An 18,941-nucleotide genomic window follows, 5' to 3' on the forward strand; every position below is an offset into this window, starting at 1 on the left:
CTGAAACTTTGAACATCACACGGAGCACCATTTTTAAATCCATTATTAAAAAATGGAAAGAATATGGCACCACAAAAAACTTGCCAAGAGAGGGACGCCCACCAAAACTCTTGAACCAGGCAAGGAGGGCATTAATCAGAGAGGCAACAAAGAGACCAAAGATAACCCTGAAGGAGCTGCAAAGCTCCACAGCGGAGATTGGAGTATCTGTCCATAGGACCACTTTAAGCCATACACTCCACAGAGCTGGGCTTTATGGAAGAGTGGCCAGAAAAAAAGCCATTGCTTTAAAAAAAAAATAAGCAAACATGTTTGGTGTTTTTGCCAAAAGACATGTGGGAGACTCCCCAAACATATGGAAGAAGGTACTCTGGTTAGATGAGACTAAAATTGAGCTTTTTGGCCATCAAGGAAAACGTTACGTCTGGCGCAAACCCAACACCTCTCATCACCCCGAGAACATTATCATGGTGGTGGCAGCATCATGCTGTGGGGATGTTTTTCATCGTCAGGGACTGGGAAACTGGTCAGAAATTAAGGAATTTTGGATGGCGCTAAATTCAGGGAAAATCTTGAGGGGAAACCTGTTTCAGTCTTCCAGAGACACGTTTTTAGGGATGACCCTAAGCATACTGCTAAAGCAACACTCAAGTGGATTAAGGGGAAACATTTAAATGTCTTGGAATGGCCTAGTCAAAGCCCAGACCTCAATGCAATTGAGAATCTGTGGTATGACTTAAAGATTGCTGTACACCAGCGGAACCCATCCAACTTGAAGCAGCTGGAGCAGTATTGTCTCTAAAAATGGGCAAAATCCCAGTGGCTAGATGTGCCAAGCTTACAGAGACATATCCCCAAGAGACTTGCAGCTGTAATTGTTGCAAAAGGTGGCTCTATAAAGTATTGACTTTTTTGGGGGAATAGTTATGCACGCTTAAGTTTTCTGTTTTTTTCCCTCATTTGTTTGTTTCACAATAAAAAAAAAATAAAAAAAATTATTCCACGCAACAAAATAGGAAAAATGCTTAGAGGGGTGTGTGCCTTTCCAAATCACGTCCAATCAATTGAATTTACCACAGGTGGACTCCAATCAAGTTGTAGAAACATATCAAGGATGATCAATGGAAACAGGATTCACCTGAGTTCAATTTCGAATCTCAAAGCAAATGGTCTGAATACTATGTGAATTTTATTATTATTATTTTTTGTATATACATTTGCAAAGATTTCTAAAAACCTGTTTTTGCTTTGTCATTATGGGGTATTGTGTGTAGATTGATGGGGGAAAAATGTATTTAATCCATTTGGAATAAGGCTGTGACGTAATGTGGACATACTTTCCGAATGTTCTGTATTTCTGTGTGTTTGGATAAAGTCTGGGAAAGGACAGATATCACTGTGACTCTGTAGTGATATGCTAATATACTGTATTTTGTACATATTTTATATGTTGCATACCGTCGTTTGTGGGATGACGCATGGTTGTGTGTGTTATCATGTGCTCTCATTAGCTTGGCTTGGTCATGAAAGTTTGATCAGTCAGAATGTTTCATCCCTCCCACAAGATGGGAACATAGTGAATCTTAAAGAATATATTCTGCGCTGTATGGAGTCTCTTTACTGAACGACAAGAGAAGTTTTACTATATGCATTTTTACAGCTGTGAGATGTTTTTCCAAAAAACACATTCAGTTGCCAATTGTTTTGTATTTTACAGCGGAAGCCATGAAAGCTTCTTCCTATCGTTAAGTATCGCGTATAACATGATCTACTTCAATGTATAAAACGCTGTTTCCTAAATGTTTCATTGCACTCCTGTTCTGCTTTGTCTCTGTCCTCTCTAACTGTATAACGTGGTGCTTTCTCCCCTCCCTTCGCTAAACAGTCGCATTGGTGTTTTGTACGCAGCTATAAGTTCGAAACGTCAATCCGATCGTCAGTGAATTCAACCAATAACCTCTCTCCATGTCCAGCGCGTCTGTTGTCACCCGCCGCGCTAGCTTCGGGTGACCCGCTTTCTGAGGCACCAAGCACAGGGACAGGTGTGTCACCAAAACACACGCACACATGCTCATGTACATGCATGCCACCACGCAAACACAAACCCACGCACACACAACTGTACGCACACAAACATGTACTCATGGATACACACACACACACACACACACACACACACACACACACACACACACACACACACACACACACACACACACACACACACACACACACACACACACAGTGCTGTAACTATTCTCTCTCTCCCCCTTCCCAGTAGGTTGTGAAGGAGAGTCCAACCTCTCCATGTGGATCTATGTGTTCCTGGGGAACGTCTTACGAGGGATCGGGGAGACGCCAGTGCAGCCCCTTGGGATCTCGTATATAGATGATTTCGCCAGGGAGGAAAATGCTGCATTTTACATTGGTAATACACCAATTGGAAAAACAAACACATTTTAGATAATGTCACTGTGCATGATTTGAAGTACAATATGCTAAGTAGATCTGACAGTCTGAATAAACTGCCTTTCAATCTGATTCATACACTAAGGGTCCGATTCAATCAGATCCGCTTTAGCCAACATCCGCATAGCTGATGTTTAGACAGTGTGGGAGGTGGAACTGCGTTAGAGCCACAAGTGGCTCCCAGCTTTACATGCAAAGCAGACATTGCCAGTTACATTACAGAAATCTCATGCAGCCTTTTTTTTTACAATGGAATGTGAAATGTTATCTACATCTCGATTAGGATAATAAAAAATGGTCATTATTTAGATTTTATGATTTTTCAATTTGAGTGTAATTATTTCTATATGGCCTACACTTTCTCGTTCTGAACTTCTAACTCAAGAGGGGCTGCTCACTACCAAAACATCTGCCATGCAGATGTCTGCTGTTGCTGGTTAACACTAATCTAGCTCTTTGTGATAACATGAATGGACAAATGCTCCAGATAAGCAGAGGCATCTCTTTGACCTTTTAAAAATCACACACACCCGTCTTATTGTGTACTGCCTAATGGAACCGTCTCTGGTTTTAGTATAATAAATCAATTGCTGTGTGTGTGTGTGTGCGTGCGTGCGTGCGTGTGTGTGTCTTTCATATTTCAGGCTGCGTTCAGACCATAGCTGTCATTGGTCCTGTGTTTGGCTATTTACTGGGATCCCTGTGTGCCAAAATATATGTGGACATTGGATTTGTCAACATGGGTGAGTAACCGGTATCTAGCGAAACACTGAGTATTCTGTCTAGGCCGCCTACACACTATTGCACTGTAAATAGTGAGTTCTCCAGTTTAGACAGAGACAGGGCATTCACCTCTGTTCGGTTACTATTGGACGAACAAACAGCGCTCTGAGTTGAGTTCATTGTCGTTCCTAGAGTGCACTCGCTGACTGTGTTCAATAAGTGTTTGTTATGTATGATCATGCTTCTAGATTCTAGGTTATCCGACTAATTGAACTAGTGTGCTCAGTGACGTCAGCTACTACATTTGAGTAACCAATATAAAGCAGGAGAGATGGTTATTAAGATATGCACAAAAAGCAGCTGTGCTGTGCTTGTTTTCTCTCTCCAGTAAGTCTTGTCGCTAGGAACGTTGCTAGTTTACTCATAATGTATTTTAGTCCCCAACAGTCACAGCTCTCTCTCTGTGCTTGTCCTCCCTCTATAGAGACTATCACCATGGCCTTCTCTTGTTACATATATGTACTGACATGTATGTGTAACTGATAGATGCACACACACACTACATGTTCATGTTTTAAAACGTATGTACATTGTAAAGTCTTTTGTCTGCAATGTCTTTTTCGTTATATGTCGGACCCCAGTAAGACTAGCTGTCGCCGTTGGTGTCGGGTAATGGGGATCCTAATCAATCCAATTTAATCAAGTGCTGTGTCTCCCCTCCCTGTATAGAGAGTATCACCATAAGCCCTGGTGATGCTCGCTGGGTGGGGGCCTGGTGGTTAGGTTACCTTGTAGCTGGGGTGATCACCCTGCTTTCAGCCATCCCCTTCTGGTTCCTGCCCCGTTCCCTGCCCATCCCATCAGACCGAGGCCCAGCCCAGTGTACCCCGGAGCAGACCAGCTTCATCAAAGACTCCCCTCTCCTGGAGCATAAGTACCAAGCCGACGAGCCAGCCAGCTTTCTGGAGATGGCCAAAGGTATTTTGTTGAATGGGGATGAAATTGGAACATTTTCTGGTTTAGATAATGATTGGAGTTTAAAAAGGCTCTTTTAAAGTCTGGTCAGGTACAATGGTATATCAAATTCAGGTTGCTTTGGATGAAATTACCATAGTATGGAAAAAGGTAGACAAAAATGACCTTAACAACTGATGATGTAGTTGACAGGTGATGCTGTTCTGTTGATTGTTTTTCATCTAGATTTCATACCAACGTTGAAAACCCTCCTGGGGAACCCAGTGTACTTCATCTACCTGTGTGTAACCATCATTCAGCTGAACTCTCTCATCGGCATGGTAACCTACAAGCCCAAGTACATAGAGCAGCATTACGGGCAGTCCGCATCAAAAGCCAATTTCCTGATGGGTACGTATGGTTGGCCAATCATATTGCTTATTTGCCTTGATCAGTGTTGGGGAACGTTACTTTTAAAAGGAACTTATGTTACAACATGATTTACTATGGAAAGTAACTTGTTACTTTACTTCTGCGTTACCAAAAACAAGTGTCTTTTGACACTATATAAATGAGTCACCCGCAGTGTTTGTCCCTGATACCCTGATGAAGACAGCTTGTCTGTCGAAACGTTGGACATAACATTTTTGCATCTGAGCTCCTAGAGTGTTTGGTTCTCCTAGAGTGTGTGGTTCTCCTAGAGTGTGTGGTTCTCCTAGAGTGTGTGGTTCTCCTAGAGTGTGTGGTATTTTTGTTGTGGTCCACCCCGCTTGCCAGCACCTCGCCTAAATAGGTGTGCGTTTCTTTCGCCTCTAGGTCAAGCTTATAGGCCCAGTGCAGTCAAAAGCATGTTTTTCCTGTGTTTTATATTTATTTCCACACTATGAGGTTGGAATAATACTGTGAAATTGTGAAAATTATGATAATGCCCTTTTAGTGTAATAGCTTTTTGAAAAGACCACCTGATATTTCTGCCTGTTTTTGATGGGACAAAGTTTTGGCCTGCATGGTGACATCACCAGGCTGTAAATGAGTTAATAGACCAATAAGAAAGAGTTCCAAACCTCTCTCTGCCAATAACAGATCGTTTTCAGTTTTCCCCTCCCCGCTCAGACAGTCCTAGGTAAATTCCTGCTTGAGAAGATTCTTTGAGATTCTTTGCTAAGAAGCTATTTTTGTTTCTTTTTGACCATTTTAATTGAAAACAATCACAGCAAGGTACTTAATTGTTACCTAGACATGATTTGATATTGAGATGAAAGCAGTTGTGTTGGACCTTTAAGGGGCTATCAGAATGAGCTTTATGCTTACTACTTTTGAATGGTGAGACTCTGACGACTGATAGGCCTAGTGCAAGGGTAGGCAACTAGATTAAGCCACCGGACAATTTTTGCAGGAGCGGATGGTTGGGGGGAAGGAACATAATTATAGTCATTTGTACACTGCAAATTTAACACAACTAAGCCCAAAAAGAGGTTGTATATGAAAATGATAATAATTTCATACCATGATTATATTGAGACACGATCACATTTTTTAAATATTTTTTTTGTGGGAATAATTAAGAACAGATTTTCTAAATTAAACTCTTTCATCTGAAGTCCTTGTGATTTTACAGTGTTCTTCACCCCCAGAAAATCACTTCCAGGACGGTTTAGGCCCGTGGGCCACATGTTGCCAATCCCTGGCCTAGTGGCTACTGTCCAAAAATGTGCCTTTCGTCCGTAATCTATAACTCTGGCCTATACCAGCTCAAGTAATAATGACAGATTAAATATATCCTTTACAATTCTTTAATAAATACATTATTTTGTTGAATTATTTACACATAAGTAAAACATAATACATACAATATACAGTGCCTCCAGAAATGATTCACATCTTCACATCACTTGACTGTTTCCACCACAGGAGACCTGTATCTTTGTAGTGACTGGGTTTTTTGATACACCATCCAAAGTGTAATTAATAACTTCACCATGTTCAAAGGGATATTCAATGTCTACTTTTTATTTGTACTCATCTCATAGGTTCCCTTCTTTGTGAGGCATTGGAAAACCTCCCTGGTCTTTGTGGTTGGATCTGTTTTGAAATTCACTGCTCAACTGAGGGACCTTACAATTATCTGTATGTGTTGGGTACAGAGATGAGGTAGTCATTAATAAATCATGATTCCATGCAACTTATGTGACTTGTTAAGCACTTTTTTTGTACCCCTGAACTTATTTAGGCTTGCCATAACAAAGGAGTTGAATACTTAATGAGTCAAGACATTTCTGCTTTTCATTTTGAATTAATAAAAAATAAACATAATTCCACGTTGACATTATGGGGTATTGTGTGTGTAGGCCATTGGCACAAAATCTCAATTCAGGTTGTTTTTTCAACAAAATGTCGAGGGGTAGGAATACTTTCCGAAGGCGGGGTATAAACCTAACTGGGCACAGTTAAAGGAGAGCTCAAATACAAGGTCAACTGGCTACCAATCTGTTTTAAACACAGATACAAACTTGGCGCAGAGATATGAAAACACACAAGTTAACGCGAGCAATAGCCCTTTCCAAACATGCAAATCGTGAACCACAACGACCAGATTGTCTAGATACCAATTAGTTGTATTATTTTCATAGAAGTTGCAGCAGCGTAGCCTTTTCAAAAGGACAACGCATGCACCTTCCAACATTCAGAACTCAAAGTCAAAAATAAAAACACCTTGTTGATTTATTTCACTGCTTTCCTCTAAAGGAGCGATTTAACGTTATACGGCACAAGAAAAAGACTGAAGGTGCTTCTTGATATTTGAAGTGAAGTTCTTCGCAGTGGACAGGCACTTATCCCCGAGGCAGAGTTAGCTTTTTACTGTGACGTTCATGTCCTTTTCCCCTTACCAATTCAAAGTAATGTGAATTCTTCCACCATGCAAATTCTATTGTCTCTGCGTCTCACTAGTTAGAAAAAAATAAATAATAATAATATTGTAAATGAATGACTTGCTTATTTGAAAACGTAATTAAGTAACTGATGAATTAAATAGAAAAATTACTCGTTACCACAAAAAAAAGTCATCCGAGTACTCTAACCCATTACTTTGTAACCCGTTACCCCGTAATGCTTTACCCTGTAATGCTTTACCCCGTAACGCTTTACCCCGTAACGCTTTACCCCTGACACTGGCCTTGATTCATCTCATGCGTGAGCTAGTTCAATTTAGATTGGAAACTTGAAAGGACTCGCTTTATGCATAGATAAGCACATGCATGCAATATTGTTAAGACTAGATCAAGCAATAGGAGGTCAAAGGCGCTGTTTTATTGAGCTATACAATGTGTTATGATTCAACCCTCAAATGTGAATGCTGATCTAAATAGGCCTCATGCTCCACTATTGACCTGACCATTGCATGCTGTGTATGAAAGGTAATGCAATATCTAGCATAACTACAGTAATAGAACGGACATATAGAATATGATATCTGTACATTGATGAATAGCTTTGGTCTTTGAGTGGGAGTTGGACAGCGCTACTGTGTGTTCTCTCTACTGTCAACTATATCAAAGGCTGAGTCTCAGGCGGTATGGCCTGGTTCTACTCTGCTGTACTGTATGTAATTGGTTGTGGAATAGCACTGGCATAAAAGGTAGACGTATAGCTACAGTGGTATGAAAGGTAGCAAAAGCTACAGTATGGTATTGTGTGAAAGTGAATGCCTGGTTTAGGGCTTTGGCTGGCTCACCTGGTGTTTCAGTCCCATTGAACCTGTCATCAAGACCTTAGCCCTGGCCTAAATCCTCCACGACTAGGAATGAAGAACATTTCTAAAGAATGAGACCCAGGTCTTAATGTTTACAGAGTGTGTGTTGTTGGTTCCAGGTACAATCAACATCCCTGCCGTGGCGTTGGGAATTTTCACTGGCGGCCTGCTCATGAAGAGGCTGAAGCTGAGCATCATGGGAGCGGCCAAGTTTGCGTTCGGCACCTCTCTGATAGGCTACTTCCTATCCCTCTTCTTCTTCGTCATGAGCTGCGAGAACGCCAAAGTGGCTGGGATCACGCTGCCCTACAACCGGTGGGTTGATACACACACACACACACACACACACAGCTCTTGGTAGAAGTTGCCCTTAGGTACATACATATTTACCCTCTAAATGTTCTATTCCTAGCACCACAAACAGGTAACATGCTGGAGTGCGTATGCTAATAATTGCTCCTAGAGGACAGCATACCTCCAACACTGGAGAGATGTGGTCTAGAATAGCGAATCAGGCATTTCACCCATCTACTGTACTGTACGCCCCTTGGTTCTGTCAAGACTGTTTGCTGCTAATGTCAATATCAGAACCGACACTGAATTTGGTTGATAACATTAGTATTCATTGAGTCGGTGAAAGTATACTGAACAAAAATAGAAACGTAACATGCAACAATTTAAATGATTTTGCTGAGTTACAGTTCATATAAGGAAATCGGTCACTTTTTTAAAAATCCATTATGTCCTAATCTATGGATTTCACATGACTGGGCAGGTGTACAGCCATAGGTCCTCCCACTGAGGAGCTTTATTACAGGCAGAAATACTCCTCAGTTTCATCAGCTGTCCGGGTTGGCTGGTCTCAGAAGATCCTGCAGGTGAAGAAGCCGGATGTGGAGGTCTTGGGCTGGCATGGTTACATGTGGTCTGCGGTTGTGAGGCCGGTTGGACGTACTGCCAAATTCTCGAAAACTATATGGGAGAGAAATTAACATTAGATCTCTGGCAACCGCTCTGGTGGACATTCCTTCAGTTAGCATGCCAATTGCATCCTCCCTCAAAAATCTGTGGCATTGTGTTGTGTGACAAAACTGCACACTTTAGAGTGGCCTTTTATTGTCCCCAGCACAAGGTGCATCTTTGTAATGATCATGCTGTTTAATCAGTTTCTTGATAAGCCACACCTGTCAGGAGGATGGATTATCTTGACAAATGATAAAATGCTCACTAACAGGGATGTTGACAATTTTGTGCACAACATTTCTGGGATTTTTTTTATTTCAGGTCATGAAACATGGGAACGACACTTGTTGCATTCATATTTTTGTTCAGGACATATCTTATTATGCATTTGATTAAATACACATCACACCTTCTGTATCTGGGCGGGCAGAGGTCAAATCATGTCTGTATTCATTAGATTATCTGTTTAAAGAAAAGCGCTATCTGAATTAAATCTCCTATTAATAACAGCCCCACTTTCTCTCTCTCTTTCTCTCCTTTTTTTCTCTCTCTCAGGGTGGTTGGTGTATCGTATGAGGAGCGCTCAGTATTCTCAGCCTGTAACTCAGACTGTGTGTGTTCAGACAGAGACTGGGACCCTGTCTGTGGAGAGAACGGCATCACGTACGTCTCTCCCTGCCTGGCTGGCTGCCAGACCTCCACAGGATCAGGGAAGAACACGGTGAGATGAGAATCTTAGCCAGCACGGAGGCTGCATCCCGAAATGGCACCCTGTTCCCTATATAGTGTACTACTTTTGGGCTCTGTTTAAAAGTAGTACACTATATAGGGAATACGGTGCCATTTGAGATGTAAACTGACTTGTGAGCAACAGGGTAAAGGTCAATTTAATTTCAGTATGATTTCAGTCAGAATTGACTCGCACCCTGGTGGGTTTATGGAAAACTTTTGAAGCAGCAAGTTATGATGTTGTTTCTGTTTTTGTGTCAAATTGTCTTGTCTTGTCTCTGTGTGTGTGTGTGTGTGTCTGTGTGCTTCTGCAGGTGTTCTCTAACTGTAGCTGTGCGGTGGCAGCAGGGCTGAGCAGTGGTAACCTGACAGCCAGTGTAGGCCACTGTCCTCACAGAGACGACTGTGACCGTGTCTTCCCTTACTTCCTGGCTCTCTCTGTCATCACTTCCTTTATCATCTCCCTGGGTGGCACGCCAGGCTACATGGTCCTCATCAGGTCAGTCACACACACACCCATACACAAACAAGAAGGGATGGTCATAGCAGTTGGCAAGACAGCACAAAGAAATCTGGGGCTCCGGCTTCAACAAGGTACCTTAAAGGGGAAACAATCAGAAGCCCCATTTGTACCTGGTTCTAACATGCGTCCGTTGTCCTGATCATGTCCACATTCGTATTGTGCGTCGACAGGTGTAGATGATCAAAAGACGCATTGTGATCTGATTGTGATTGTATTTTTCTGACCACCTCTGGTGGTAGTGAAAGACACATCTTGTACGAATATCCTTGGTGTAAACAAATCGAAAGTGTATACATTTGGCTAACGTCACAGTTGTCCCGGCCTCTTAAAAAAATCACACCAGCCAATTGAATTAAGAACATGTTTTTAGAAACCAACTGCCTACTGACACTGTGGCCAGATATGCCACAGTCCAATACCGAGGTCCAGCTCTGATTAAAATGGCAAATAGAAATAAAGATATTTATGAAGAGATATTGTCCCGAATAAGAGAAAAGCGGTTCTCCCCTTCCCACGTTCAATGCCAGCGCAAATTCTAATATTTGAAAACATTTTAGGCTACAGAAATGCATTCCCTGTAACATAACCTGTTTCTGTTTTTACTGTGTGCATTAGGGCCTAAGTATAATTTTTATTTATACTGTGCAATAATTGTATTTTGTACACACATCCAGATACTCAGCTCATTTGTGTGGTGACGTTTTTAGAGATGGGAGAGATTCTCTGACTTGTTATTTGTCCATCTGTGGACAAGTCGAGGTTACCGGGACAGTAGTCTATTACGCCCAGACTTGAATCGTTGGATAACAAAAGTAGGCTGTAATGATGAGAGTCTAAAACTATTGACTATAAAAGTGTGCTGTTTCCTGTCGATTTAATACAGCTTGTGTCATAATGGGAGGTCCAAGGGAGGTTGGAATCATTTGCATACAGGGAGGGACCAGGGAATCTGGTCACAATAGGGACGAAGTGGGCAGATAAGAGACATATATTACCATGTGTCGACCAACAAAATCTCGATCAGATAGTGACCGGATGATGACAATCACGTTAATGCAAGGTGTAACCATGGCTACTGAGAGAACCTAACCTGCATAAAGTCTACTACATTTACTTGCACCACCTTGTTCAGAATGAACTCACCCTGAAAGTTCTCAAATTTCACTGTAGTGAAATTAGCTCACAATGGGTGACAGAATGGCTGACCAGAAGTTGAATGTAGTCTGTGTAACAGACTTAGGCAGGGATTCAATTCAACTGCGCTTTGTCTGCTATGCTCCATTTCTAGGTCATTTTTGATTGAGGTGACATATGCAGTGTTTATGATGAGCTATAACGCGGAACCATTGCCTTTAAAAGCTGCATAGCAGACAAATCGCGATCAGATTGAATTCCGGCCTTAAAGAGCCGTGTTGCAACCATAGAGGCCTCTAGTGGTCAAAAGGTCATATTAGCATGGGCAGTGTCATTGAGGGCTTCCACCATTTTAATGTAGTCAACTGGGTGGAGTCATGTCCAACCGGGTCATCCGGAGTGTTCCGGCAATTGGGAAGAAGGAAATGTAAATAGCCTTTCATAATATTCTAGTCATAATATTCATAAAACCCAAAGTTCATTAAGGGAATTGGTTCCAATTGTTTCCCCACCATTAACAGCTAATTAGCATTTCCTTTTTGGGAGGTAAATACAGGCAAATATATTGATAAGTCACCTTGTCCGATAGAGATTTACACAGTTATCAAAACGTCTCAGGGTAAGCGAAACACAGCCCTTATTTAAGTGTTTCTAAAATCCCCTATAGGAAAAAATGAATGGTGGGAAAACGATGGGAACCATTTCCCTGTTTGACCACTAGGTTTTATAGGTATTTTGACATCTCCACTGAGGGGCACTATGGCGCTGCACATGCTGTCACAGACGCTATAATGGCACATATACAAAGATGAGTCTTCTATCTATCTCTATGGTTGCAACAGACTTTATGGAGGGCAAGGAGACAGTCACATGATGCTTTCAGGTGATTCAATTATGTGGTCTGACTGGAATGAGAGACGTTTTTATGAGTCGGCTCATTGTTCTTCCTACTCTCCGCTTGTGTGTCCATTCAGGGTTATAGCAGGAAATATAGATTCAGTACACTTTAAGTACATTTAATTGAAATCTTTATCCCGCGGCATACTTCATAGGGGTTATAGGAAAGTCAGCAATAGAGGTTTTACTGTATTTCAGGAAAGTATAATATGTGATTTGGTGCGGTACTGTTACTGGCTAAAACTAGTCCTTGATTAGCCTTGGCCAGCTTTGAGCATGTACACAAATGCGCACACACAAACACAAACATGCATGTACATGCACGCGCACACACACACACACACGAACACAAACCACAATCCAGCAGATCGGCCCAAAGCTCGATCAGCTGACCCTGATGAAATGTGTTGCCCTTTCTGGGACAAATGAAGTTACTGGAAGTGGCCTATTTCCTTTTGTTCTGATATTTTTAGAGTCTCAGTTGTCTGAGATGGGTCTGCTTCTGTTTTTGCTCTGGGTCTTGAGAGAACAGCTGAATAGCCTCACTCCCCCCTATCTGAGATACTTATTGCAGCCCTCATCCTCCACATACAACACCCGTTTTGCCAGTCACATTCTGTTAAAGGTCCCCAAAGCATACACATCCCTGGGTCGCGCCTCTTTTCAGTTCGCTGCAGCTAGAAACTGGAACGAGCTGCAAAAAACACTCAAACTGGACTGTTTTATCTTCATCTCTTCATTCAAAGACTCAATCATGGACACTCTTACTGAAAGTTGTGGCTGCTTTTGTGGCTGATGTATTGTTGCCTCTACCTACTTGCCCTTTGTGCAGTTGTCTGTGCCCAATAATGTTTGTACCATGTTGTGATGCTGCCATGTTGTGTTACTACCATGTTATTGTCATGTTCTGTTGCTACCATGCTGTGTTTTCATGTGTTGCTGCCATGCTATGTTCTTGTCTTAGGTCTCTCTTTGTGTGTTTTGTCCTATATTTGTATTTTTTTTTTTTTATCCCAGCCCCCGGCCTCGCAGGAAGGTCGTCATTGTGAATTAGAATTTGTTCTGACTTGCCAAATTAAATTAAATAAAAACAAAATAGCAAGGTAGTAAGGGCAGACAGGCAGGGTAGCCTAGTGGTTAGAGAGTTGGACTAGTAACCAGAAGGTTGCAAGTTCAAACCCCCGAGCTGACAAGGTACAAATCTGTCGTTCTGCCCCTGAACAGGCAGTTAACCCACTGTTCCTAGGCCGTCATTGAAAATAAGAATTTGTTCTTAACTGACTTGCCTAGTTAAATAAAGGTAAAAAATAAAATAAAAAAGACGCTTCTGACAGTGCCTTGATCTACCAACAGAGGTCAGTAGTACTCACTGGCTTCGTCAGAACGTCTTCAGTCAACTTACATTATGTCAACAACACTAGTCTTTTGAATTGACCTTTAAAACCTCTTTGGGCTGACATCCCGTTGACGGGATGATATTACAACAGCCAGTGAAAGTGCAGGGTGCCAAATTCAAAATATCAAAAATCTCAATTAAAATTCCTCAAACATACATGTATCTTATACCATTATAAAGGTAATCTTGTTGTTTTTCCCAACACAGTGTCCGATATCAAATATGCCTTACAGCAAAAGCACCACAAATGATTATGTTAGGTCACCAACAAACGACAAACACAGCCATTTTTTTCCAGCCAAAGATAGCAGCCACAAAAAGCACAAATAGACATACGATTAATCACTAACCTTTGATGATCTTCATCAGATGACACTCATAGGACTTCATGTTACACAATACATGTATGTTTTATTTGATAAAGTTCATATTTATATAAAATAAGAGTTTACATTGGCGCGTTACATTCACTAGTTCCAAAAACATCCAGTGATTTTGCATAGCCACATCATTCAACAGAAATACTCATCATAAATGTAGATGATATACACATGGAATTATGATATACCTCTCCTTAATGCAACTGATGTGTCTGATATTTTAAAAACTTTATGGAATAAGCAAAACATGCAATAATCTGAGACGGCGCTCAGAACAATAGTCAAAATAGCCGCCATGTTGGCGTCAACATAAACAAGAAATTACATGATAAATATTCCCTTACCTTTGATGATCTTCATCAGAAAGCACTCCCAGGAATCCCAGGTCCACAATAAATGTTTGTTTTGTTCGATAATGTCCGTTATTTATGTCCAAATACCTCCTTTTGTTAACGCGTTTCATATACATATCCAAACGCTCATTCTGGTCAGCGTTACATTGGACAAAAACTTCAAAAAGTTATATTACAGGTCGAAGAAACATTTCAAACTAAGTACAGAATCAATCATTATGTTTTTAACATATAGCTTCAATAAAGTTCCAACCGGAGTATTCCTTTGTGTCTTGATGAGCAATAGAACACAGGTGGAAACCATGAGGAATGCGCATGATCAGAAAATGGCTGACTGCCAGACACCTGATACATTCTGCACTCATTCAGTCCCACAAGACAGTAGAAGTCTCATTCAAATTTCTATACACGGTTGACATCTAGTGGAAGCCCTAGGAAGTGCAACATCATTAATATCTCAAGGGGATTTCAATGGGAACTGTGGTGAATACATACCAAGCTCAGATTTCTCACTTCCGGTTTTGATTTCTCCTCAGGATTTTGCCTGCCATATGAGTTCTGTTATACTCACAGACATCATTCAAACAGTTTTAGAAACTCAAGAGTGTTTTCTATCCAATACTAATATGGATATATTAGCAACTGAGACTGAGGAGCAGGCCGTTTACTTTGGGCACCTTATTCATCCAAGCTACTGCCCCCCAGCCATAAGAAGTTAAAGCGGTTTTAGTATGCAAACTAAATAATGAACCATAACTAATTTGTTGATACTTTCATATCATAACATTTCATTTATAATATCTTCAGATCTATATCTATTATCTGTTTTCATAGTTATGGTAAAGTTCAAGTTGATGATGGTGTTCTTCCATGCAGGTGTATCAAGCCTCAACTGAAGTCCTTGGCTCTGGGGTTCCATACTCTGTCCACACGTACACTTGGTGAGTCAATACTGTCAGATCACAGATGTAGGATCAGTTTACCACCCAAAATGTTAACATGTGGGGGGCAAAAAACTATCCTTAGATCAGCGTCTAGGGGCAACTTCCTCCTACTCCTGTCTGATCAAGCCATACCCGTCTCAGAGCCAACGCAGCTTAGCAACCCTGATATAAAACTAGCTGCAGCCAGTTTGTTTCCAAGTCACACATTTCTCCACTAATCAGCTTCTATTAGGATTAATACCCTGAACAAAATCCTCTTAAAAATCCACTCTGTTGCAAAGGTAATCCTTGAAAAATGATTACTTGTGAATCAGGTGTGTTAGCTCTGGGTTGGAACACAATCCTGCACACATTGCCCTTTTCCATGACCAAGATTAGCCACCTCCGTATTACTGGTAGATCATTTCGTGTGTACTTGTGTTATAACAGCGGGCATCCCAGCGCCCATCTACTTTGGGGCGATCATCGACACCACGTGTCTGAAGTGGGGCCAGAAGAGATGCGGAGGGAGAGGAGCTTGTCGGATATACAACACTACAGCATACAGGTAATGCACACATACACACTACTGGTCAAGCCTGATACACAACAAAAACGCACACAGACCACACACTTACTTCAAAGTTATAATGTCGGAGAGGCATACCCTCTATAACATCAGACGCTGAACATTGATTTTCAAGACAATATTGAAGGCAACCCCAGTAGCCTTGCCACTTGAATCACCAGTGTAATGTCAAGACGTTGAGTGTGTGTATCCCCTGGTCTCTCTCTCCTCAGGATAGCTTACCTGGGTCTAACTATGGGCCTGAGGACAGTTTCCTTCCTGCTGTGTATACTGGGATTCGTGCTGCTCAAACGACACCTGCGGAGAGAGGAACGCAGTGCCCACCAAGTGGCCAACGGAGGAGCAGAACTGGAGGTACTCAGGAAAGAGGAAGTCCTAGCCTCCAACTCGGACCAATCGCTACGGACTTCCACAACAGACTACAACAACACAGAGAGAGAGACACGGCTGTGACAGTCTGAGACAATCTCCCCTGATCTCTCATGTTACACACACACGCGAGATGTGCAGGAACCAACAACACTGGGCGCCAGACCATCTCATAGAACATAAATTATATATTTGTACTGAACCTGTCTAGGTTATGTATATTTAAAAATAATAATAATAATGTTTTGATATAACTGACGTATTTCATGGATGTACCTGCTGTATTTGACAAAAACACAAATGTAACAACAAAGAATGTCATCTTTGTTGTTTTTTTTTCAACGAAAGTATTTGATTGGATTTGTTAACCATTGGTTAATTGTTTTTACTGCAGCGAGAGTCCAGTTTCGGTCACTGAGTATTTTTGCCACAACTCCCAAGGTCATCTACATTATAATATTGTTAGACAGCCTCAATCTGTTGAAAGAGAATGTCAGACACTCTGTGTTTCTCTACTGTAAACATTGCCAAAATATGATCTCAATAGCCCTGTTTATACCTGGTTCGAACATGCATCCTTCATCCTGATCTTGTCCGTTTACACTTAATCACAGCAAATTGGTCAGTGTTACCTAGTGTTGATATTTCAGTTTAACATTTGTAGCTCTGCAAGTGTTAAATGAACACTCAGTGGTGTAAAAGAACCCCACTGTTGGTGTTAATAACAAGGGTTAAACCAAAACCACACCCATCATTATATTTCCCAGAATGCTCTATTGCAGGTAGATTTTTTAAATTGTTTATTTCAATATCTATGTTTTTGCATGTACATTGATTAATTAATTTTTCTTATGCTACTCAAATATAAATAACATGCAATTTTCTAAACTAATCCAATATGTTACTTGGACTTATTGCACCCGGCACCGAAATGGTTGTTCCAGTTTAGATGCTTTAGGTAGTCTCATCTCTTATTCTTCCCAACCCGCCAATCATTCTGAATGCAGGTTGCTGGTGAATGCCAGGTTGCTCCAAACGTAGGCGAACCCCACTCTGTCTGGATTCTACTAGGAATTACACATCACTTTGCCACCCAGCATAATGTGACCTGCACACCTGATTATATCAAGATGGCACCGAAGAACATGGCTGACGTTTTACATTCTCCCAACCAATTGTGCTATTTTGTTAGGTTTTTTTTTTGGTGTAACTTATTCTTTAACATATTGTGTACATAATGTTGCTGCTACCGTCTCTTATGATCGAAAATAACTTCTGGACATCAGAACAGCCATTACTCACCGCTCGGGCTGCCTTCTGAGAATCCGTACTCCCACTGTAAACTCCCACTGCCATCCGTTCTTCTTGCTAATGCGCAGTCATTGGAAAATAAAATTGATGACCTACGATTAAGATTATCCTACCAACGGGACATTAAAAACTGTAACATTTTATGTTTCACCGAGACGTGGCTGAACGATGATACGGACAATATAGAGCTAGCGGGATTTTCCATGCACCGGCAGAACAGAGACTACCTCTGGTAAGACGAGGGGTGGGGTTTGTGTCTATTTGTCAATAACAGCTGGTGTGCAATGTCTAATATTAAAGAATTCTCGAGGTATTGCTCGCCTGAGGTAGAGTACCTTATGATAAGTTGTCGACCACACTATCTACCAAGAGAGTTCTCATCTGTATTATTTGTAGCCGTCTATTTACCACCAGAAAGCGAAGCTGGCATTAAGACCTCTCTCAACCAACTCTATAAGGCCATAAGCAAACAAGAAAATGCTCACCCAGAAGCGCCACTCCTAGTGGCCAGGAACTTTAATGCAGGCAAACTTAAATCATTTTTACCAAATTTTTACCAGCATGTTACATGTGCAACCAGAGAAAAAAACTCCACACACAGAGATGCATACAAAGCTCTCCCCTCGCCCTCCATTTGGAAAATCTGGCCATAATTCTATCCTCCTGATTCCTGCTTACAAGCTAAAACTAAAGCAGGAAGTACCAGTTACAATACAGAAGTGGTCAGATGACGCGGATGCTACACTACAGGACTGTTTTGCTAGCACAGACTGGAATATGTTCCGGGACTCATCCAATGGCATTGAGGAGTACACCACCTCAGTCATCGGCTTCATCAATAAGTGCATCGATGACGTCGTCCCCACAGTGACTGTATGTACATATCCCAACCAGAAGCCATGGATTACATGCAACATCCGCATCGAGCTAAAGGCAAAAGCTGCCACTTTCAAGGAGCGGGAGAGTAATCTGGACGCTTATAAGATATCCCGCTATGCCCTCAGATGAACCATCAAACAAGCAAAGCATCAATACAGGATTAAGATTGAATCCTACTACACCGGCTCTGACGCTCGTTGGATGTGGCAGAGTTTGAAAACTGTTACGGACTATAAAAGGGAAACCCAGACGCGAGCTGCTCAGTGACGTGAGCCTACCAGATGAGCTAAATGCCTTTTATGTTCGCGTCGAGGCAAGCAACACTGAAACATGCACAAGGGCACCAGCTGTTCTGGATGACTGTGTGATAACGCTCTCAGTAGCCGATGTGAACAAAACCTTTAAAAAGGTCAACATTCACGAAGCTGCTGGGCCAGACAGATTACCAGGACGTGTACTCAAAGCATGTGTGGACCAACTGTCAAGTGTCTTCACAGACATTTTCAACCTCTCCCTGACCGAGTCGGTAGTACCTACGTGTTTCAAGCAGACCACCATAGTCCCTGTGCCCATGTAAGCGAAGGTAACCTGCCTAAAT

At 41.6% G+C, this 18,941-nt stretch overlaps 1 protein-coding gene across 5 annotated transcripts in view; it reads left to right on the forward strand.

The window, feature by feature from the left end:
• LOC123994621 (solute carrier organic anion transporter family member 1C1-like) overlaps nt 1-17,651 on the forward strand; it is a 78,790-nt gene extending 61,139 nt beyond the window's left edge. For 2 of the 5 annotated variants that reach the window (XM_046297450.1, XM_046297451.1), the window contains 11 exons: nt 1,909-2,042; nt 2,279-2,428; nt 3,114-3,212; nt 3,922-4,170; nt 4,393-4,557; nt 8,017-8,212; nt 9,416-9,581; nt 9,904-10,088; nt 15,149-15,213; nt 15,646-15,763; nt 15,997-17,650. In XM_046297450.1, coding sequence (XP_046153406.1) covers nt 1,909-2,042; nt 2,279-2,428; nt 3,114-3,212; nt 3,922-4,170; nt 4,393-4,557; nt 8,017-8,212; nt 9,416-9,581; nt 9,904-10,088; nt 15,149-15,213; nt 15,646-15,763; nt 15,997-16,237 — 1,768 coding nt within the window. In that variant the 3' untranslated portion in view covers nt 16,238-17,650. Of the gene's footprint in view, nt 1-1,908; nt 2,043-2,278; nt 2,429-3,113; nt 3,213-3,921; nt 4,171-4,392; nt 4,558-8,016; nt 8,213-9,415; nt 9,582-9,903; nt 10,089-15,148; nt 15,214-15,645; nt 15,764-15,996 lie in introns of all 5 variants that reach the window. The other 3 variants (XM_046297448.1, XM_046297449.1, XM_046297452.1) reach the window with 3 other exon arrangements.
• Nucleotides 17,652-18,941: the final 1,290 nt, after the last annotated feature.

This window comes from Oncorhynchus gorbuscha, linkage group LG14 (assembly GCF_021184085.1).
Source record: "Oncorhynchus gorbuscha isolate QuinsamMale2020 ecotype Even-year linkage group LG14, OgorEven_v1.0, whole genome shotgun sequence".
Lineage (NCBI taxonomy): Eukaryota > Metazoa > Chordata > Actinopteri > Salmoniformes > Salmonidae > Oncorhynchus > Oncorhynchus gorbuscha.